The 23,124-nt window shown below is 43.7% G+C and overlaps 2 protein-coding genes across 5 annotated transcripts in view; one reads left to right on the top strand and one right to left on the bottom strand.

The window, feature by feature from the left end:
- The window catches only part of BLVRA (biliverdin reductase A), a 38,791-nt gene extending 21,269 nt beyond the window's left edge, over positions 1 to 17,522 (top strand). For 3 of the 4 annotated variants that reach the window (XM_050892655.1, XM_050892652.1, XM_050892654.1), the window contains exons 2-7: positions 3,504 to 3,631; positions 5,375 to 5,494; positions 6,129 to 6,226; positions 7,604 to 7,711; positions 8,454 to 8,625; positions 14,383 to 17,522. In XM_050892655.1, coding sequence (XP_050748612.1) covers positions 3,513 to 3,631; positions 5,375 to 5,494; positions 6,129 to 6,226; positions 7,604 to 7,711; positions 8,454 to 8,625; positions 14,383 to 14,656 — 891 coding nt within the window. In that variant the 5' untranslated portion in view covers positions 3,504 to 3,512 and the 3' untranslated portion in view covers positions 14,657 to 17,522. Of the gene's footprint in view, positions 1 to 3,345; positions 3,391 to 3,503; positions 3,632 to 5,374; positions 5,495 to 6,128; positions 6,227 to 7,603; positions 7,712 to 8,453; positions 8,626 to 14,382 lie in introns of those variants that run through there. The other variant, XM_050892653.1, reaches the window with a different exon arrangement.
- The window catches only part of LANCL2 (LanC like glutathione S-transferase 2), a 166,393-nt gene continuing 159,718 nt past the window's right edge, over positions 16,450 to 23,124 (bottom strand). Inside the window, exon 10 of the transcript XR_007766105.1 lies at positions 16,450 to 16,459. The gene's annotated coding sequence lies outside the window, so the exon portion shown is untranslated. The remainder of the gene's footprint in view (positions 16,460 to 23,124) is intronic.

The raw sequence follows: 23,124 nt of genomic DNA, 5'->3' as shown, positions 1-23,124 counted from the left end.
TGTTCATGGCAGTGGAAGAAGGTAGTCGGCTCCCCCACCTTCTCCATTTCGTTGAAGCAGAGGTCAGCAGCTCACCAGAAAAAAAGGCAGTTCTCAGAAATAAGGTGACTGTAGGAGCTTCAGGGGAATTTGTCTGATGTGTGACTCCCACTCCCAATCCCACTAAAGGCAGTAGGCAAATATTAACAGCTTAACACTCCAGTAACCTTGAAAATTTCTGAACTTAAAGTAAGCCCCTGATCAGCTGCTCTCCAGCCAGACTGCTTCTAAACCTCTGTTGACCTGGTCCTGATTCACACTGGAGCCCTTTATGGCTCTAAATTTTAAAGAATTGCAACCATACACTTCAGAAGAGCAGGTTTTTGGCTTTTTGATGGCTCTACTTGGCAAGATCCTGTGGGAGACTGCCCTGGGGGGCAGAGGGACTGAGGTTGATCTACAGGGACAACCTCCCCAGAGCACAGGCGCCCCACTCCAGTGTGCTGCAAGCAGAGTCAAGCATGGCAGAAAGCCAGCGTGGATCGGCAGGGACCTCCTGACTGAGCTCAAACACAAAAAGAAAGTGCACAAGCTGGGAGGGACTATCCAGGAGGGACATAGAGACAGTGACCAAGCTTGCAGGGACAGAGCTGGGAAAGGCAAAGCTCAGCTGGATCTGAAACGAGCTATGGGAAGGATTTCTCTGGGTACATTGGCAACAAAAAGAAGGCTGAGAAAATATAAGTCTGCTGCTCAGTGGGGCTGGGGTGAAGGAAGTTAAAGGTACTTGATGCCTTTTTTTGCCACGGCTTTCACTAGTAAGGTCTGTCCTCAGACCTCCCAGGTTTCTGAGTCTGCTAACACAGTCTGTGGGAATGTAGCATTACCCACAGCAGAAGATGACAGTGATAGAGCTCTTGAGCTAATTGGATGTACAGCAGCCCCTGGCACCAGACAAAGTACATCCAAGGATGCTGAGGGACTTGGTTGATGTCACTGCGAAGCCACTTGGTGATCAGGGGAGGTTCCTGGTGACTGGAAAAGAGCAAGTATTGCACTCGTCTTCAATACTGTTAAATGTCTTTATTAACCACCTGGACAACAGGATGGAGCGCAGCTTCGGCAAGTCTGTGGATTAAATCAAACTGCGGGGCGTGGTCAATACACCAGAGGGGCCTGGGCAGGCTGGAAAAATGGCAGACAGGAACATCATGAAGTTCAGCAAAGGCAAACGTAGAGTCCCTTGTCCAGGGTGGAATAACCCTGTGCACCAGTACAGGTTGGGGACTGGCTGGCTGGAAAGTCAGAAAGTGCCCTGCAGATGCTGGTGGACAAGTTGAACCTCAGGCCACAGCGTGGTTTTCTGGCAAAGAAGGCCAACTGTGTCCTGGACTGCATTAGCAAGAGTGTAGCCAACAGGATCTGGCTACACCTGCAGTGCTGTGTCCAGTTTTGTGTACCCTGGTACGAGAAATAAATTAAATACAGGAGTGAGTCCAGTGGAGAGCCACCAAGATGGCCAGGGGGCTGGAGCAGATGATGAATGAGGAGAGGCTTAGGGAACTGGGTTTGTCCAGCCTCCAGAAAAGAAGGGTAAAGCAGGGGGTATTATTGCTGCTTACACCTTTCTGATGGGAGGATGTAGAGGAGCTGGAGCCCCACTCTTTTGGGAGATGTGCAGTGAAATGGCAAAAGGCAACGCAGGAAACTCTGAGTAGATACTAAGAAGAAGTTCTTGCTGTGAGGGTGGTCAAACAAAGCAGGGGCCCTCAGAGGTTGCTGGATTCCCATCCGTGGGGACAGTCAGAACTTGGTGTGGCCCTTGTGTGATCGAGTGGGGTTTGGATGGGTGACCTCCAGGGGCTCCTTCCAGCCGAGATCATTCTGCAAGTCTCAGTCTCTTTTCTCTTTGGCCATAAAGACAAGCGAGTGTAACAGAGCCCAGACCAGGACTCTGCCTGTGGGTGGAACTGAAAATGGATTGTGTGGTTATGTTACCCTCCTTTCCCCCTCTCTCAGCCCTATACACGTCTCTTCCCTGGTGAGCAGTGTCATCACGTTATACTTCAAATATTTGGTGATGACACGTCACTGTAATACCCCTAGGGAGCTCTTCCAGTATCACTCATTTCTTCTTTTATATTAAACATGTCGCTGTGTGTTTTACCCTTGTACCCTTTTGGCATGTATAAAGTAAGCAGAGTTCAGCACTGACAGGAATATATACATAGGCAGGAGTTTACAGAAAAACAAAATCCAAACATGACATGATTGGAGAGGGGGTTTTTTTAATTTTTTTTTTCTTTGTGCCAGTTGATGTAATTTCTTAGCAGCTGTCAACCTCTAGCACTGTCAGAACAGTCACGGCTGTGCTGCTGCACTGTGATCCCATCAGACAAGAGGCACAAGGAGGAGAGAAGTGAGGTTGTCCATTTATCCATTTAAGTCTCGGAAGGATTTGAAGGGCTGCAGCCAGGTGGTGGAAATGATCGAAAGAGTTCACTCGGGTGAAGGGATTGGCAGCAGCAGGAAGGAGAATACCAAAACAGAAGAAACAGAGTTTGAAGGGATGCTGTCGTAGGATGGAAGGAACAAAAAATGCAGAGGGGCTGACTTGGCTTGGTTTTAGGCCGTTTTTCCTGTAAATCTTAAAATTACTTTACAAAGTGTTGCTAGTCCTCAGGGTGGTGGAACAGCGCAGGTTTGAAAGGTTACACCGGTTGCCCAGTGCTTCCACAAATCAATGGCAAATCATAAAACCAACAGAAGAATTTATTACCAGTGGCCCAGCAGCCTGGCCAGCGAGCGCAATACCTGGCTCGTCCTCCATATGATGCAATTATGGCAGGAATGTGCTTTTGGGAGATGTAAATCTTGAGGACATGCCTGCTTGTCATTAAAGAGATGGCAGAGCTTTCTTCGTGCATGGAAATGTCAAGCAAGCATCTTGACCAAATTATCAGATGGTTGGTTGCGTCTTGACATTGTAGGACGTGCCAGTGGTTACATGGGGGAAGAAAACATGCTCTCTGCTTCCTGTCCCAAAGTATTCTGGCTATGCTGCCGTGCACTGTGTATGTCCATGTGGCAGCCCGGGGCAGGCTGCGCTGCAGACACTCAGGAAGTCAGCAGGGTTTATATAAAGCTCTGCTGGGTTTGCAGAACCTTTTGGCTGCTTTCCAGCATGGAAGCGGCAATATAAATAGAAGGTCTCACTTTTGAAGTCTGCCTTCTATTCACGGAAAGGAAGAACTTTGTGCCAGAGCTGTGATATAATAGCTGTTAAATACAAGTCTCAAGACCAGTCCTATGACAGGCCGAACTGCTTGACCACATTTCAATGGGATGCAAGTGAGCTCAGTAGCCTATAGCATCACATCTCTGTTAGCTGATTGCTGACATCTGAATAAGGTTTGGCTGTATGAAAGCAGGGTTCAAGAGTAATCCATCCTCCCACCTCCCCTCCTAGCTGCTCCTCTCCCCGCTAAAAGTAAAAAAATGTTGCTTTTTTTTCCTTTGATCAGATTAACAAAATGTTTGGGACAGTGGTGGTTGGAGTTGGAATTGCTGGCTTAGCACGAATCCGAGACTTGATGAATCCGATGCCTTCCAGCCCTTCTGAGCACCTGAAACTCTTCGGTTTTGTATCCAGGTTAGAAATTTCATCTTAGCATGTTTGATACATATATTGTAATGTTTCTTTCTTCTGGTGCACATGCCTTTCCATGTGGAGGTCTATTATTTGAGAGGGGCAGGGGATGAATATCCAAAGTTTTATATTTCTCTTATAATTAAGGCTGTCTGAAAAGGGAAAGTTTATGCAAATATGCCTGTCATTCTGAGTGGCAGCTAGGAAATGAGCACAGAAAGCTTTGCAAGAGGGAACAAATAGCTTACCTTAGTGAGATACCTTGCAGAAATGACTAAAATAAAAGCTGAGAGATGTTCTTGCTGTAGGATCTGTGTGATAAAAAGAAATGCAATTCTGTCTGACTGAAATTTCCTGTAGATTTAGGATGGTACAGACAATAATTACACTAATGAGCTAATATCTGCATGACATTTGTAGAAATGTTTAAAAAACATAAGAAGTTTTACAGAGTTTTAAAAAAGTTTTTTTACAAAACCACATGTTGTAAAGCTCCTAATACTGCAACTTCATCATAAAATTCTGATTTTTTTTTTTTTTGAACCAGGTACTGAACCTGTAGATGTCTTTAAAGAAAATCCCATAATTGAGTACATATAGTAAGGTTGCTTCTTAGAGAGCAAGAGTTTTTCTCACTAGTTTGGAGCTGTGGAAATTTAGTGTATACCTCCCTCTGAGCATTTCTGCTAGACTGTCTGCCCCATAACAGCAGAGCATAAGGGTTTTAAATAGGCAGTACATGTATGGATCTCAGACTGTGAATGTATTTTTCCAGCTATATTTAAATCATGCAGTCAGGGTTGTTTGAGACTGAAAGAACCCATTAGGTCATCCAGTTTATGTCCCTGCCAAATACACTCTTGGTTCCCTGATGCCTTTGCTAGTGCTACAGCTAGCCTTGAACAACACTGAAGATAGGATTTTCACTACTTCTGTTGAGAAACAGTGCTGTCAAAATGCATGGTTCACAGACAGCTTGCTTGGATATGTTGTCTTGCTCTTTGCATTCCAATCATACACAAACATTACCTGTCTTTGCTTTCAAGTCCTGCTTGTGGCCTGCCCTCATGCCCTCTGTCACCTATCCTAACACTGTCAAGGTGTCTGCTCCAGTCTTTACTAATGCAAAGAGCTTTTGGGGTTAGTGCGTGTGTTTCATTTTCAGGTGGAGATGTGCTCAGAGTGGTGGCCAAGAGAGCCTTCCCCTTAGCACTGACATGGTGTGTGTGTGTTGCAAGATGTGAGCCATCATAGCCAGGCATCTGCTTTGTCCCTCTCCTGCTTGTCCCTACCTGTTGTAGTTGCACGTGGCCCTGCCAACTACAAAAGCAGGTGCTTTTGCCCATGTTGTCCAGCATGGTGGGGAGAAGTTCTCCTATAGGAGCACTGTTCTCCTTCAAGTCACTCTTAAAATGGCTCTTTTGTAATGATGCTTATTAAAAAACAAAACACCAAAACCAAAAAAACAAAATCAAAAAGCACTTTACACTTCAATAGCAGGACGCTTGCTGTACTGATACCACCACCTACACACTGGCCCATCTGTTTTGTTCTTTTGTGCCCTCCACTTCTGTCTGTAAGTGCTCATGCCCTTCCTGGATAACAAGCTGCCTTTGTTCTACCCTGGTTGAGCTCAGTGAGACAGTGGTCCATGGGAACAATTTCTAAGTGCTGCTGCACAACATGCAGTTGGGAAGAATGGACTGTGACAGTTATGCTCTGGTTGTATTTATGCTAAATACACAGGAGAAGTTTTGGCAATATTAATGAGGCCAAGCAGATTAGCCTGGAAGATGCTCTAAGAAGCAAAGAGATCCATGCAGCCTTCATCAGCACAGAGAACAGAAGCCATGAAGAAACCATCAGGTATTTTGAGGTGGTTTTTTTTTTTCCCTTTTCCCGCCCTTTCCCCTGTAATTTAGAAGCATAGAGGAGCTGTGTAAAGCTGTTGCAGGAGAGCATGTGGACACTGGAGAAGAGACCGCCAGACTAGAAGCCTGAAGTGAATAATAGCAAGTTCCCTAGAGCACCCAAAAAGCCCTGGAAGAGAGTAGGATTTAAGATGCGTTCATTTCCCAAGTAATTCCAATTGCGTACCACTAGGCCTGTGTTTGATGGGCAGGCAGCTTAAAACTGGATTCAAAGCCTTTCCTCACAGATTATATAGAGGAAGGGCACTCCGGTGCCCCACTCCAGCCTCTCAAGTGTCCGGAAGCTGGAAATTGCAGTGCTCAATGCTGTGGCATTTTAGTGACTTGCTGTAGGTGAGTGAGGGAATTCTGTGGAAAAAGGAGAATTAAAACCCAGCTTTCCTGGTATTTAAATGTGTGATGTGGCCACCACATCATCCTTGCTAGGAAACTTGCCATTCATTTCTGTTACTCCGCATTGTGCATTTCTCCATATGGGGCTGACTGTGGGAATGAGAAGCAGCTTGCACAGTGGAGAGAGATGATTACGATTATATACTTTTTAAAGACTGATCTTGTATCCCTTTCAGAATGTTTTTAGAAGCTGGGAAACATGTCCTCGTTGAATACCCCATGACTTTGTCTGCTAAGGCGGCCCATGAGCTCTGGGAGATGGCTGAGCAGAAAGGTAACGCATTTGTTCTCAAGAGTGTAAACAGTATTACCTGTTGGGTAGCATCAAAGGCAGGGCTCCAGTCTGCTATTAATCTTGACATAGAAGGGAGTATGCCTGTCTCAGAGATGTGTCAATCTAGGATTTAAGACGTGCCAATGGGGAAATAAACACACAAATGTCAATGCTGAGAGTAAGGTATGTTTGCCCTCACAAAAGCACTGGTCTCTGCTTGTGATGCTAAGAATGCAGTTAGAGAAGGAAACTTCTGTCGCAGTGATAGTAAAGCACTTAATGAGTGTAGCCATTGGACTTGTGCACTTCCCTGTCCTCTCCCTCCCTGAAAATAAAATTGGAAACAGCTCCCCTAGCTTCTAGCATTTGTGATGTGCTGGTCACACACGGCTGCTCATGCTATTGTAGGCCAGCAAGGCATTCCGGTCTGAAGGACAGCTTGTCTTTAAGCAAAATCTCTTTATTTCTGGAAAGCGTGTGGTCCAATCCCTGTGGTGCCAAGGGTCAGAAGCTAGCAGTTCAGTTGAGGCCAGTGGGGATTTATGGAGCTGCAAGGAAAACAACCATGCTGGGCAGGAGCAGAGTGCAAACTGTTTGGACAAGCTGCGCTATTTATACCACTACTTCTTAAAAATTTCCTTTGTGACTTTTGTCCTAAAACACCGGAGGTATAGGATTTCTGCTTTGGTCTTTCCCTGGACCAACGCTACTTACTACCTTGTTGCTCGCCAAATGGCTTCCCATTGAGCAGAATTTATGCCTCTTCTCTTGAAGCAGCAGCAGTTACTGTCAACAGCCTAAACTGACTCTCCTGGAAACCTTCCAGAAAAACACATATTGAATGAGGGCCATGTTCAACGTGTATCGGATAGCCTCCGTTCCAAAGTAGCCTAATTAATTGCAATGGAGGGAGGTATTCTTTAACATATTGTTACAATCTGGGTCTGAGTATTATGCTATTTTTTTCCCCTCCTTTTTCTGTCCTACTACCCTGGGAGGAAAAATGCAGATCAAGAAAATGTGAGGGGAAAGAGGCCAAGAATTAATCTGTCTTTTACTTTGAAGACTCATGTTTCAGCCATAGTTGGGTATTGGGTTTCATTACAGAGTTTCTGTTAAACATAGTGGCTACTGTTCCTGTAGCCTCTATATTTGCTGTCTCCTGAAAATCCTAAACCCAGATTGATGCCTCAGCACAGGGCCCGTGTTTGATTTTCTTCCTGACATCATTTTGCCAGCGATGCATGAGCACATTTCTAAGTGAGCTCCCACTGGTGGCTGGTGAAGCCTTTACTGCTTAGACGTGCCTTTGGTTCACACAGAAAGCTCTTATTTAATCTGTCCTGATTTTTGGTGGTTTTTTTTTTTTAATGGCAGATAAAGTACTCCATGTGGAGCACATTGAGCTTCTGACTGAAGAGTACAAGCAGCTGAAAAAAGAGGTGGCTGGGAAAGACCTGGTGAAGGGAACATTGCATTTCACAGGTCAGTAGCTGTGAGGAAATCGAAGTCCATCTGGATTTGTCTGCCTGCTCCTCAGGGACACCAGTCCTTCCAGGCTTCGTTCAGTCCTTTTAGACGAGAGTCTGTCTATAGACTGACTAGAGACACAGGTGTCAGTTCTGGATATTTCCATGAAATTACAGAACTGTCTGGAAAGCACCTTTGCCTTAACAGTTGTTTTCTATGGACTGTTGCTTTGCTAATCTTTTTCTGCTATCTGGTGAAGAATGCAAGCCCATGCCTTGTTGTATGGAGGAGAAAGCACTTCTTCATCCCTTCTGTACTTTGGGGGTAGTGACCAATTTCTCATTCATATTGGTCTCAGAGAGGAGGATGAGCTCTGAGGAAGTGTCCCAATTTCTAGTGGGGACCTTTAGTCTTCCGTACTGGTGTTTCGCCCCAGAAGAGCTGGGAGAGATTTTTGAGCCATTATTTTCTTCCTCCTTTATTCCCTTGTTGAATGCATATACACCGTCCTGTCCTCAACATGTCCTGAAGGGTTTGTTGTATATGTACTTTGTGCAGCCTTCTCTGTCGTAGCTCACCAACTGGTCCATTTCAAGGTTGACCATGTTTGTTGACTTTCCTACTCAGTCCATCCCCTCATGGCCTTTCTACACCCTCGTCTCTAAGCCTGCAACACTGCATTTTCTTCAGCCTTTCCTGTGCAGAGGGCATTATTCTCTTTCCTATTTCTCAATACTTTCTGTTGCTGTTGCACCAGGTAGTGTCCTCGATGAAAACAAAACAGGATTCCCAGCTTTCAGTGGAATTGCCCGACTGACTTGGCTGATTGACCTCTTTGGAGACCTCACTGTTACCTCTGCCACCAGAGAAAAGCAGAAGGATAAGAATTATTCCAGAATGACTGTTCACTTTCAGACGGCAAACAAGAAGTGAGTAATGGCTGTGGCAGCAGGTGAGCCAGGCTCCTCAGGTATCGTCTGCAGGAGTTCTGCATCCTCTCTTCCTCTTGTGGAAACGGAATGGGTGGATGCTGGCATGAAAGTATACAAGTGAACCAGACCTGAAAGTGCTTTCTATAGTAATCATGGTAAAAAGAGCCACCACCAAACAATGTCTGCTGAAGAGCACAAGGAGGTTTAAAAGCTCTTTTCTGATGTCTGAATGTAGGAATGGGCCCATAATGCATTTTACCATGCCCAAGACTGAAAGACACTTCTCTTGCACTCTGAAAAATTGTTCAGAGGCAGGATATTTTTTGTTTAGCATCAGACATTCTAGCTGTACGTTGAAAGCTAACCTTTCTTTAAAAGTTGAAAAAATATGACTGTTTGAAAAGGTAATGCACTAGTTATAATACTTAGCTTAAAGCACTATGATGCTTGTGCTAGTATGTAGTACTAGCTGGAGGTTAAGAGAAAATTTCTCACTTCGAGCAGAAGTATAATAAACTACTGAAAGGCCAGCATGCAAAGTTTGCTCTCGACGAATGCCTAATCCGCAGTCCTGAAGTTTCCTCGATTTTCCTGAGTAGGACAACAGTCTGTTTCCCATTTCTTGTCTTTTTGCTTTTGTTGCATGAGTGTGTCAGATTGAGTGAGAATCCAGCAGCCAGGTTTACTTGTCATTTTTTCCAATCATTGCACTATGACTTTCTTGCAGAAAACTCTTTTGATGATGCATTTTATAATAATGAGTTTGATGTCCCTTTTATTATATGATAACAATAGCCTTGCTATCAAATAGTATATTTTTAAATATTATATGATGATGAAGTAAGTCATCAGTGTTTCATACTGTGGATTGAGTACTCGGTCCAAAGTCTGGTGGTGTATTTTGCTGGGAACTCTCCAGTTTGGTCATTCTGGGCCATCTGCATGGAGGTCATGTCCTTTCAGATAGGTTGAAGTTACTTGCGATGACAGTTTACTGCATGCTATAGATGCAACTTGAGAATTGTCTGACATGAAAAGGTACAGAGAAGTTACCCAAGCTCTATATGTTTCCTAGGAGGTAGGAATGGTGATGGAACAATTTGTTCCTTTCTCTTCATTCCTATTTTCCTGTTTTTCCATATAGCACGCTCTGCCTTTGAGACAGATGACCCCCTCATAGGCATGTGACAAGAGGCATATGAGAAGACTAGGGAGAACAGGGGAAAATAAGACCCCATGGGAAAATATTCTGGCCTATCTTTGTTTGTAATAAATTACTGTTTTTTGTTGCATGTATACTGCTAGAACACTTAAAACAAAAAAAAAAGCCAACAACAACAAAAAAGAAAAAAACACCAAACATGAATGCTTACTTCTTTAAGAATTTTAGATAAGTGTTTAGTTAAAAAAGTAATGACCTGAAAGACTAGCTATTTAGGGAGTGAATAATCAGGGCTCATTTGAACTGTTAGTTTCACCGTGGGTCTAGTGAAGCATTTTATCAGCCAGTCCTACAAAGCCCACTGCAGTTTATCGTGGGATTAGCATCTTGTCTTAGCAATCTTCCTCTCTCTTTAAATAAAACATCATTTCCAATTCCTTTTAAAATGCAGTTGTGAGAGGACAGAACTCTGTATACAAGCTCTGTTTACCCTCTTAGCAATTTGCCAGTAACACGAGTAGCTGTGAAGATCTATATAGAGTGAGATTTTGAACTAATTCCAGCAGGTGGAACTAGCGGGTGGCTTAAACATTTCCCTGGCTGTCCTGTCTCCTAGGTAGTTGTTAGCTGCTGTGTATGATATTTGCTAGATACAGAACCGTTTCTGGATTACTGTTTTTTTTCCTCCTCTACACCAGTAACTGATACCTGCCTTTCTTAGCCCACTGCTAACTATTTGTATGGGTCAGTAAGTGTTTTGTCACCATGAGCTTTTTAATGACCTCGGGGACAGTCAGCTTTATGTCTCTGGGATAATTTATGCCGGCTGGAAAGTTACATAGTGTTCCTGTATTCTGTTCAGTGGTGGGGCCATATTTCCTGCTGACCTTCCCCAATTGACGTCAATGGAGTTACAGCAGTAGAGAATTTGGCCCACTCTCCATCAAGTGAAGTTATGGCCTGGCAGTCATGGTGGTGGTGTTGCAGCTCTAGTTTGCTCAACTTTTATTTTGCTGAAGGATGGGAAAGGTCTGCACCTTTCCTGAGAACAATCCCATCCTTTTTTGAAAGACATGACTACACTAACCTTGAGAAATCAGGTTAATTCAGCCTATTTTCTGCCTTGGAAAATATAGCAGGTGCAGAATGCAGCAGCCTGTGTTCTGCTTGTTAAGCAGGGATTTGTGCAAAGGCTATAGTCTGTCTTCTGCTGCACAGCCCGCAGTGGCTGCTCATCTGTCCCTGGGTGGATTTTGGAGGTGTGTGTTAATGCCCGACACCCAGCTATCTGAGAGATGACCTCTGCCTCTGTTGTGTTTCCAAGACAGTTCAGCTGACAGCCTCTCTGTGATAAAACATTGAGCAATCCAGGAAAAACCAAACCTCTGCTGACAGCACGGCTGGTTTGGGGCTGCAGTTCCTGTCCCAGGATTACAGAGCTTGGATTCAGTAAATGTCAAAAATGAATTTTTAGTGCGAGCTGGAGAGATAATGATTTGGGCAGCATCTCTTTTGATGTTAACTAGGGGTAGGGTCTAACTGTCTAATTCCCATCCAAGGGGAGGTAGCCCCTTTTTGATTGCATGGTAAATAAAAAATATTGGCATTTTCAAAGCGTGAAAAGGAAGAGGTTTAAAAGAAATTGAAGACATTTTCTGAACACGTATTCTGACAATAAACATTTGAAATGATATTTTTATTGAGATCTAAGCTTACAAAGTCTAATAAAATAGCTTCAAATTGAACATCCATTAAAAAATCATGTAATACATGCTTTCTGCAGAAGTTGCTGCATAAAATATTAAGCTGAGTGGACCCAGAATTCTTTCAAGCATGAAACCAGCTCAATTTTTCTGCAGGTACGAAGAAAAATTGCTTCATTTTGGTTTATTGAGCTAGCATAGTCCAACTAGGGACACTCATTATTTGAGGAAATGGGGAATCAGAAAAGCAGAAAGTCTCTTCCAATCTCTGAATAAAATGTAGCTAGGAGAGCTCTGCCAGTCTGAAATCTGGAAAGACAGAATGACCGTAGAAAGTCAGGGTGGTTTCTTCACTGCAGATAGTACTTGCTTTGTAAAAAGTCAGTATAAAAGTGGTTTGTTAGTGTTTGGTTAAACTTTTCTTTTTCTTTTTTAACTGTCTATCGTATTTAATGTGGCTTTATTCAGCTACCAAAAATGCTGGATTTGTTGCTTCTAAGTAGCACTTCTAACACTTCTGAATAACTGACTACATTTGTAGCCAGATAATACTTTGATATAAATCTTTAATGAAAATGGGTAAATTACCTATTGAAAAAACAGCAACCCTTCACAATTTTCTGACATAAAATACAAACCTGTTTCTTAAGCTATAAAATTGCTTAAATAATGTACAGACTTGCAGCATACATATCTTTATAACAAAAAAGGGCCTAATTTCAGTGTAGAAGTTGTTGTTAATGAAAAATTAATACGTTTTGGTTACCAATCAAGTAGAATCAACCTTTCTTTGGGAAAATAACTAAAAATCCAATCTCAGAAGAAGATAAATCTATTAAATATCTAAAAAGATAAATCTAGTAAACCCAACATTTTCCTGCTCACTGATCTAAAGCAGTCATTTTAATCACTTTGATTAAATTCTGCCCGCTCTGCATGATTGTGCTTCTGGTTCACTGGCTTCCCCAAGCTAGAGCAGAAGAAGGCATACGCTTGAGTCTGATCTTTGGTGTGCATCTGCTCTAGATCACCCAGGGAGGTGACCCTGCATTGACACTGCCTGTTTTGGATCATATTGTGGACTCCCTGCTATTACACGGTGGAGATCTTTGCCTATGCCTGCCCAGTGGCTTCTTCATACCTGCCAACCTGAGATAAAGCAGCTTTGAATAACAGTGGCCTGAACCCTCTTTGGCTGTTTGCTATCATAAGAACATAAAACTGGCTCTGTTGAGTCAGAGCAAAACCCGGCTTGCTCAGCAGCCTGCCTCTGACCAAGGTCAAAAGCCGGTACCTCAGGGAAGGAGGATGAGAACACAGAAAACACCGAGTGATACGGCCCTCAAGCACCCTTCTGGCCTGCAGTGTCATGTAGCCTTGGGACTTCCTGAAGTGCGTGGTGTCTTTGCATTTATTAGTCCTCTGAGGATTTTTTCGGTGCATTCTTGCAGGCTGTGATTTGGTTGGTTTTTTTTTTTTTTCCCCTCCAGTTGTTTTATTCTGTTCAGTCAGGTTCATCTGGCCATGCTTAATTTGTAGGGGGTGTGTGTGGCAGTACAGGTGAGCAAAGAATAATTGATACAATGATGTGAATATAGGAACTGGATCCTAAAGCATAAAAGATGAGAGGTGCAGAATCATTAAGCTGAGTGCTCTGCAGAATGTGTTCAGGGTAGACTGACAAAGACTTTCTCTCCAGATCTAATGATATTGAAGATTTAATGGGCAGTACTTGGAGACAGAATTTATTCTTCCATGGTATTGATGCCCTCATAATTTGTGAGTGGCAGACTAAAGTGGGCCATAAAGGACTGTGGAAGGGCCATCAATAACCAAGTAAGAAAAATAATGTGCATCCTCTAAACACAGACAGTAGTGAGTGCTGATGAATGAGCTGCAGAAAGGTAATGGCATGGTTTAGGCAGTTGACGAAAGAGCAGGAAGGGAGGATCATGGCTGTGGCTGGTGTTGAGGACTCAAAGCCTTTGCAAGCATTTGCAGTGTTGGGCCAGGGAGTCTGTTAAGACCCCTGAAGCGATGCAGCACGCCCCATGGCTCCTCTTTCCTCAGCCGAGCTGGGAAGTTGGGGAGAAAAGTGCAAGGACCTGTGAGCTATGCCAGTCAATAGCCAACAGCACCAATGCTTGGCCTGGAGACTGTGGCTATCAAGTTGGCATAAGACAGGACTTTGCACTGATTAAGAAAGACCTGCCTGAGAGTCTATGTAGCTGAAACAGGCAAAATTGGCATCTTCTGGTGTAATGTCTAGGATCAACTCAGTGCTCCCAGTGAAGAGAAAGAAACGTATTTGAAAAATTCAGAGTATGGACGCTAGTGTCTGCATGAGTGAACTTGCCATCTGTCCAGTTCATCCTAAAGGGGTGATGTTCAGCTTGCACAGTAGCACCTGGGTCATCATTATGTACCTGAGTGACGTAAATTTATTCTTGCTGGAGGAATGACTAGACATTGAGGGCCTTGTGAGTTTAGCTGTGATTAAATCATGCACAAAATATTTGGATGTTTAACTGCACTTTTCTTCCAGGTCCACAAACAAACACATTAAACTTCCCTCTTCCCTGTGAGATGGCTAGACATTGCTGGCTTCACTTTGTGCACAGGGACAACAAAGCTGGAGAGAGCTTAGATGGTGTGCTGAAAGTCATGGCATGAAGCAGTGGCAGAGTTAAGACTATTACCTGGTGTTCAAATCCGTAACCACAAGGCATGTTGGTCAGAACATGTTACCTGAATATGCAAAGACTGAAATTTAAAAATGGTGCATTTATTAGGGCATTTCCTGTAAATGCTGAGAAAAAGGCATAAACTAGAACTACTGATTCCATTTCTTCATAAATACTCTTCTTTTTCTCTGCTCCTCCACACTAGACCTCTGACTTGGATTGAAGAAAGGGGACCAGGGATGAGACGTGAAAAGAAAATCAACTTCTGTTTCACAAGTGGTTGCCTGGAGAACTTCCCTCAAGCCCCAAGGTCTGCTGTGGGCCTTTTCATGCAGGATCAGAACCTCTTTGCCAAAAAACTGCTGGGCCAGGTATCCAAGGAGGAGCTGGCTGCTGAGAAATGGCGAATTTTGCGGTGTCTTGACCTTGCTGAGGTGATCCAACAGCACTGTGAACAGCCAGAGAAAATCTGTTCCTGAGACTGCTCTTAGGGAAGGAGGAACATGGCAGACGGGAAAGCTGTAGGGCTAGAGCTCATTGTTGCCATCAAGCAGTTGCTATTTCTGTTTCATTACCTTCTTTTTGATTAGTTGTGATTCCTAGGCTCTCCGGGTGGGCTGGAGAGCCTGGGCTATACCCCATGCCTTCTGGTTTGCACCAGACCAAAGCAACATTACCCTGCTCTGACGCATTGCCGTCCTTCCAGGCAGATAGGAACCTAGCAGCAACAAGCTTTCCTGTGATTCAGCTGGAAATGTCCCTGAGAGCAGATCCTGGAGGACTGCAAATACTAGATATGATTTTCCCTCCTGATGTTTTTTTTTTCCCCTCTAGATACGTCTGAAAATAAGATGTGTCTCATTTAGTAGTATTCATGTAGTATTATCTAAAAAGAAGCATTAGCTAGAATGAAGTTCTAGGTGAGTTTTCCACCTCTTTACTTGATCTGCAGAACTTGTGCCACCACAGTCCTGACCTTTTCTTCCAGATGCCCTGAGTTGTTCTGTGTATTTGCTCTAGTTAGTTGTGCCTCTTTGGGTTTTTTTTTCGTGTGGTGTTTGGTTTTGGTTTTTTGGTTTTTTTTTTTCCACATTGGAAATCATCTACCTTCAAATAGAATCTATACTGGTATCAAAACAGAATAGAAGAAATATCTTGTCTCTTGATAGATGCCATGTTGAGTTCACTCAATTTCTCTGGTGCCCTGTGCCAACATAGAAATCTTTTTCCAGCAGAGATTAGAACAGTACGTTAAACTAACGCATCGCCTGCCTGCTTTCTACTGAATCTAAATATTTTTCTTTTTTTGTACTGGAAGTGGCATGTTATTGTCCTTCATTTGTGTTCTGTATCTAATTCAGCATGTGAACGCATCACTGCTAAAAATAATATACGTCCTGCCTTTAAGAAAAAAATAACTAATGTGCTCCTGGAAACAGTGAAATTCATTAGAAATAGTGATAAAATTAGAATAGAACTGTAGAAAATGGAGCAATTTGCAAATATAGCCACGCAGTTATGGCGTATGACACCTGTGGGGATGGGTATTTAGCATTTTACAGTAGTCCCAGGGTCACATATGAAGACATTATCACTTCCTTAAAGAAGCATTTTAGTTTTAGGAGAAGCCTAAACAGTGCACAAAACTATTAACAATTCCTCTGTTTGCCTTTTACTTTCTAATTACAGCATCTGTCAGTGCTATATTAATATAGCAGCAAACTTGCAGTTGTTCTTTCAAACACAGAACCATCATTTCTTTTCATGTTATCACTTGGGCAATTTTTTAATAAGGGAGCATATATGTTGTGAATGTATACATAATTACAGCCAGTCAATATTGATGGAAAAAAGTCTTCCTTTGGGTAAATCATGTTCAATCAGAAGTTGGATACAGTTCAGTTAGTTGGAAACAAGGAAGGAAAGACTGTGTATTTTTTCCCAAATCAGTCAGATTTTAGGAGCGACTGGAGCTTGATATGTGAATGAATTCTGCATGTGAAATTTGTTTAAATCTACTTTATCTGTTAAAATCAGTGAAAACCCTCCTGTTGACTCAATGGATTGAAATCCATGTGGGTTGGCAGCAGATTTGTGCAGGAAGATCATGCAGTTGTCCACCCAAATGGACACCTTACTGAGCATTCACAGGGACTTCTTTACCGATGTGATGGACGTTGCCTGGGCAGATCTGATGCTGTATGAGGGGAAGAAGTGGGTTTGTGGCAAAATGCAAAAAGTCCATCTGGGATCGGAATGAAATTAGAATCTGCTGTGTATATCTATCTGCTATGCATGACAGCACGTGAGAGGTCCTGTTTCTTGACAAACTCCTCAGCTGTGAATATGGGGTGAATACCACTTGTTTGCATGCTAATTCACAACGGGTAGCTGGGGAGGGAGGGCAAAGGGAAGGGAGATTCATGCTCCCCATCTATAGGCATCAAAATAAGCCACCACGTCTCCCTGGGCACGCTCTGCAGTTGCTGGCAAGAGCAGTATCCCTCTAAGAAATGGGGAATAAATTCACGGGAGCTCTGAAAAGCAGCAGTATAACATTGTGCAGTGAATCACCCTCTGGAGAAGCTTGTTTCTATAGAGAGCACCTGGGGAAATTAGCTGGTTAATTTGAGCTAGGGAAGGCAGATGCCTAGAGCTGGATATCCTGCGCTCTCCTCCATCCCCCTCCCATTCCTCCCAGCTAACCTGCTTGCCTACTGCTGTCTGCCCTGCTCCTGGGAGCCTGCAGTATTCAAATGGCTTTTCCTTCAGCCCTGTGAATTTGCTGAGGTACTGCGATGGTTTGTATATGAGAGCTACTGGATGTCAAGCTTCAAACCTAAGTGTTGTTTAACCAGATGTCGAACTCACCAATAAAATGTTGGAGCTCTTAATCATTCCTTTTAGTTCCCGTTGTCCTTCATTAGCAGTTCCCATTGCCTGTGCTGAAAGTGGCTCTGTCCCAATCGATTCTTTTCCCCCCTTTCACTTGTTGAGCCCTGTGAAATCCTGCCGGCGACTACAGGCTGTGATCCTATCCTAAAGCCCTCAGCTGTCTCCCTCTCCTGTTTCAGAGTTTTGAATACAAGTGTGGTGGGGTTTGTGACCTTATCTGAACTCGTGAGCCCTCCCACAAAATTCCTGCCCTTCCAGTCCTGTCTGACTCCTGCCCAGGAGTACTGGCAAGTCTAAATCTTGGGTGTACGCTTCCAGTTTCCCATTCAACAACTGGTGTATTTTAGCAACATTTTTGAATCTGCTAAGTAGAATCTGAAACAGATATTAAAATGGGTTTTCTTGTGGTTTTAATAAACTGCTTTATCATAGCAGAAATACTATCAGAGGAGTTTTCAGAGGAGTTTTTCAGATAGTATTTGGCATAGCCTGAACCCAGCCAGTTTCAGAGATGCAGAGGTATGAAAAGGTAAGTATAAGGTGTGACATGGGCAGGTTAGTATATCACATTCTTTGGAGGTAGCTGCTTTTCTGCTCTTTCTGCTGGACATCACCCTGCTCCTGTGGGACGCTGTAGGAAGTCCATTGCAGCACACTTTATTAACTCTGCCTGATGCTATGGAGTTGTTACAGAAAGTGCTGTAATGCAAAATGCTCCTACGTGAAGGAGGGATGCTCAGTTTGCTGACATGGGCTGAAGCTTGTCTCTGGTGGATAAGAGACATGGAGTCACTAACTGCAACACGCAAGCTGAAACCTGGAAGAGGTGGTTTGATCCAAAGGCCTTTTCAGAGGGCTAGAGATGGGAATAGAAAATTTCCAAAGAGCAAAGAAACTAGCTATTGGTATGAGAACTTGCAAAGCTGTGTGGGAAGCTCTGGCCAAGAGGGAAAGAAGGTGGATTTGATTTTGAGATCAAGTGTTTACCTTAGAGCCTGTTCTGTGGGGGCTGGGAATGGGGTCTAATTTAACTGTGTGATTACTGAGGACTGTCAGGAACAGTATGGGAACATGAGAGGTGGGATGAGGGGAAAGGCGAAGAGGACTGGGAGACCCTGCAGGAGCTGCTTGAGTTGGCATTATTTATGAGGAGGACATCATTGGAGCCCCCAGAGCAGATCAAGCAGACGAGGAAGGGGGAAGGCAAGGGGCGGTAGCTGTGTAGACCAGGGCTGTTTTTTAAATGGTCCTAATATGTCAAAATTGGCTCTTTTAAAATGAATAGTATATATGGCATCTGAGTAAAACTGCGGGGCTGAGTTACAGAAAGCGCTTTGGGGATTGCAGGTCCTCCAGCAGTCTGTAGAGGGCTCAAGGTTGTAAAGACGGAACTGTACACATATTTTCAGCTGTCACTCAAGGTGTTGGATCCCTTCAGGTTGGCAATATGATCTGGGGCTTTGGGCACCCTCACAGTTTGCTGGTGAGTGACTCACCAAAGGTGATCCTGGCTCCATAATGGTGTCTCCAGTGAGACTCGCAGAACTGTGTGCTGATGTGCTTCAGGCAGTAGCATTTACTGCTCCCCAAGGTATGTGGTATGCTCTGTGCAATAGTAATAAAACATAATACCAGGAAGCCAAGGATGTTCAGTAAAATAATAACTCCAGTCTTCTGACAGAGATAGCAAGATACTTGATTAGCCTTAAGTGCTGCAAGCTGGTATCTGTAGAGGCTGAATTAAATGAGGTTACAGGACTCTGTTGAGAGACCTGTTAGAATTTTTGTTTAAAGAAGGGCTGTAGCACAGGTATTATCAGTGCAAACTTCAGCCCTAACCCAGAAGAACCAAGCCTTGCAGTGGGAATACAGTAAGATGTCCATGCAGTTACAATATGGTGCTGTACAAAATACCGGAGCCAGCTCCAGCTGAGCTACCTCCGGTACCACAAGGGCCAGCTTGTGGTGTAATTTCATCTGGCCAGATGTGCCCTGCTTCTCAGCAGAGCAAGCTGGCCTGCGTGGAGCACTGGGCTAACTCATTAGGCCATGCAGACATACCCACAGCTCAGCCCAATGTGCCCATTTGGCTCCTGGCCTGCCAGCATTGATAGTATCTTTCTCCTGTTTACACTTATCTTTTGGGCAACAAAGGGAACCCGAACACAGCTTCCAACCTGTAGCTTCTGCTTTCTTGCTGACCCAACCTGGTTAAAACGGACGCATTTTTTCTTGCCCTTGAAGAAAACATAAGGCTCAGGAAGTACAGGGCTGCTGCACGGTGATGCCCACAAAGCTGCAGGCATCATCCCGGTGTTACAGCTAGCAGAGCTCCAGGCTTAGCGCTTGTCTTCCACATCTTGGCAATAAACACACCTTACTGGGTCCCAACTGCATGCAGATAAATAAGGAGGGAAACTTCAAAACAATAAATTAAGTAAAAAATACTATCATCAGAAGCTCCAAATAATAGCCTGCAGATACGCATGCTAGCTCTTACAACAATAAATGCATCCTGGTCTAATAAAAATCACTTACTTAGTCCAGGTTGCTACTTCAAAAAACTTCTCTAAAACTTCATACTCAGGGCATCCTAGATCACATTTAGTGTGAGCTGACTTTCTGATTTTGCTGCTGCTGTTAATGTCACAACCTGCCTGCTAACGTTCCCATCTACTACACCTAGTGTATTGTGCCATCCTGCCTGATCTCCAGTGAGTCATCCCTTTTCCCTGATAAAGGTTGACTTAAAAAGAACCCAGTAACGTGTCTAAAACAGCTAGATCACCTCAACGTAGTGAATAATTCACTGAATTAGGGCTTTCTGATGTTTGTGCATGGGTGTTATTCAAGTAACAGACAAGTAAAAATAATTTTAAAATGCTAGGTTAAATATTAGCAGAAAGTCAAGAAAGAAGCTCAATAGAGGAATAGTAATAATAATAATGTCAGCAATAATGTCCCTTTGTGAATAATCTGTCACTGGGATTTCTAATGGGATAGCTCTGTGTTGGTAGGAAGAAGTGGGTGAACTACTAGCTCTTCTTTTTCTCTTACGTAATTCAAATATAGTCTGTAATTCAAATATAGCTCTAATTCGAATAGTCCCTTGCCATGATTTGGGAAGCTGAACACTGGCAGCGTTTGGTTTTTGCATTTGATGTATTTGATGCAAGGATTTATAGCTGGTGTCCTAGGCTGGGTAGGCAGCAGTATCCTTGTTCTGCATGGTTCTTAAGGAGCTGTTTATATCTGTGTCTCTCTCTTTCTCGCTCTCTCGCCTACACCAATGGCTCCTCCGCCTTTTCGAAAATATAGAATTCCCTTGTAAGTTGACATCTCTCCTTTATTCTGGTCCTTATTATTAGCAGTACTTGTAGATAACATGGCTTTGCAAAGTCTCGGTAACCTTTTAAATGAGTCAGGACACCTTTTCTCAGTTTCCTCTGATGTGAGATTTCATTTTATGAATTCCACTGCTAGTGGATTTTTTATCGAGTTCAACAGTTTTAAGACTTTTCTTTCTAGTACTGATGCAAAATACACATTTATTATAGAAAAGGCCTGGATGCTGACATTTTCTTATCATTGAATGTACCTGCATTTTAATATAGCTTTTGCATATGAGGACTGTTTAAATTCTTAGTCTTGTTCACATAGACAGTGTTCATGTTTAGACTTTTTCTTTTACTATGCTGAAATCTATTTGTGTCCAGATTTTGAATGTTATGGAAATTTCTTTAAGACCTATTAAGATGGGGAGTTACAAATGCCTTATCACCATTTTTATCTTATTTTGCCATATGGTAAAAACCGACCAGACCCAAATCATCTATGTCACTGTCTCTACCCTGTACACCCTGATCTTGTTTGCTAGTCTAGCTGCAGTGGACTCAGGCAGAATGGATTTATATGTAGTTTTTCATGTACACCTTTCTTCTCGCTGGGCATGCTTTTTGCTTTGCACAGTGCAATCCACATCTGCTGCAAACCTGCTGTGTTCTAACATTTGCTTCTCTTGTGATACTGCGTTCTGCTGTTGTACCTTTGCCTCTGTGTCCTCATGAGACTGTTGCTCATATCTGCTTTATTACAGATACCTGTTTTATTACATGACCGTGCAGATCATGACTGCACACCAGAGCACTCCCATGTGCTGTTATATCTTAAGTTTTTCTATGTTAACTTATCAGCCATTAGAGCTTTCTCTACTTTTGCTTTTGAGCTTGATTTCATTAGGAGCTCATCTTTCAGCCTGTCATCCCAGCCTGTCAAGGCACAGTCATCTTATTGTCAGCTGTAGCCAGGTTACACACTCATGAATCATTTTGGAATGTCCTTGATTTCAGTCATCAGAGAAGCTCTTTGCACGGAGGTGTTTTTCACTGGAAAATAATGAGGTTTTGTGTAGTCCAAGCAGTGCACCTAGGTTTTGGGTTTTTTTTTTCCTGTTCTGCTTCAGTGAACTTGTCACTGGAGATGGGGGGCTCTGCAGATATCCCTACCTTTTTCTCTGGTGCATAGCATTATGTGGGCTACATCTGCTGACAGCCCTGAGATGATTAGGTCTGTTAAGTGCTTGCATGCAGTCTGTTTCTCTGCAGTCCTTCCGGTTTGAAAAACCATGGCAGGCAGCACGTTTCTTCCAATGCTTCACATGAAAAGCCCTCTTTTAGTGTCTTCTAACATCACGGATTTTGAAGGGAAGGACAGGGTAAAGCAAGAAGCTTTCCTTATTTTTGTTGTTTGCAAATCCCCTCTCAGGTACTAGGCTCTCAGAAATTCAGCCCTGTACATGGCAGAGCTTAGCCGTGGTGTTTTAGGGTGCAATTTGACAGACATTTCTTCAGGCAGGACCACCAAGCGCCCATGGCTTGTGCCTGCCCAGCTGCCTCTAAGCGACTGTGGCGCCTCCATCTTCTACCCATCCTGCCCTACCTGTTGAGGTTCCTCCAGATGTGCTGCATTGCTGCCGTTGCGGAGACCCCTTTTCCAATACCTCAAGGTGCGTCCCTGATGTGACTAGTGGGGGGACCACTGCAGGGCTGGGGAGGGCTGCGAGGGGAAGAACAGGCAGCAGCAATTCTCCACCCAAAATCTGGGTAGCAGCTGGAGGAATGGAGTCTAGCGTGGAGAGAGGAGGGAGGAGGCTGAGCTGTCACTCTCAGTCAGCACTTCACCAGCACTCCCACATCAAGGAAGAAAGAAAGGGAAAAAGAAAAAATCCAGTAAGAGGCATTAAATTTTTTGGTGGAAAATAACTCAGAAAACACAGATAACCTTTCTTGCTGGTGTTTGTATATGAAAGGCCTGGAGTTGCTCCGATTTTCTGTTGAAAAGAGTTGGAAGAACCCAGACCCCACCAAGTGCATCTCTCTGTAGGTGATGCCTGGATTTCTCATGTGTAAAATGCCCACGGGTAAAAAGTCCCACTGTAATTTGGCTGCTCTGCATTGATAGGTTTTCTCCATGCGGAGGTACCTTTTCTTGTGCTGAGAAAGAGCCAGTGGCAGGAGGGTTTTTAAAACAAGAGAAAACAAAGAACAAAAAAGGCTCATGAGCTCCAGTTTCTCTTGCAGGCAAGCCTGCTCGCCTTGACTGGTAGCTCATCTTCTCTCAGGAGTTGTTGTCATGTCTGGTTTTATGGTGGTTGTCAGGTACTGGGAGGCTCTTTTTGCACGTTGAAGTGGGCAAGGGCTTACACAGGGGATGTACCATGGATCCTTCTGTACTAGACATCTATCTACTACATGGTGAGCTGACATTGTGGGGGACTGGACTCAGGGACTGTGCTGGTTTTGGCTGGATAGAGATAATTTTCTTCATAGTAGCTAGTATGGGGCTATGTTTTGGATTTGTGCTGAAAACAGTGTTGATAATAGAGATGTTTTCCTTATTGCTGAGCAGTGCTTACACAGAGTCAAGGCCCTTTCCGCTCCTCACACCACCCCACCAGCGAGTAGGCTGGGGGTGCACAAGAAGTTGGGAGGGGACACAGCCGGGACAGCTGACCCCAACTGACCAAAGGGATATTCCATACCATATGACGTCA

Source organism: Gymnogyps californianus, chromosome 2 (genome assembly GCF_018139145.2).
Source record: "Gymnogyps californianus isolate 813 chromosome 2, ASM1813914v2, whole genome shotgun sequence".
In the NCBI taxonomy this organism is placed as follows: domain Eukaryota; kingdom Metazoa; phylum Chordata; class Aves; order Accipitriformes; family Cathartidae; genus Gymnogyps; species Gymnogyps californianus.
Note: the sequence above shows the minus strand (reverse complement) of the source record. Positions and strands in the feature narration are given on the sequence as shown.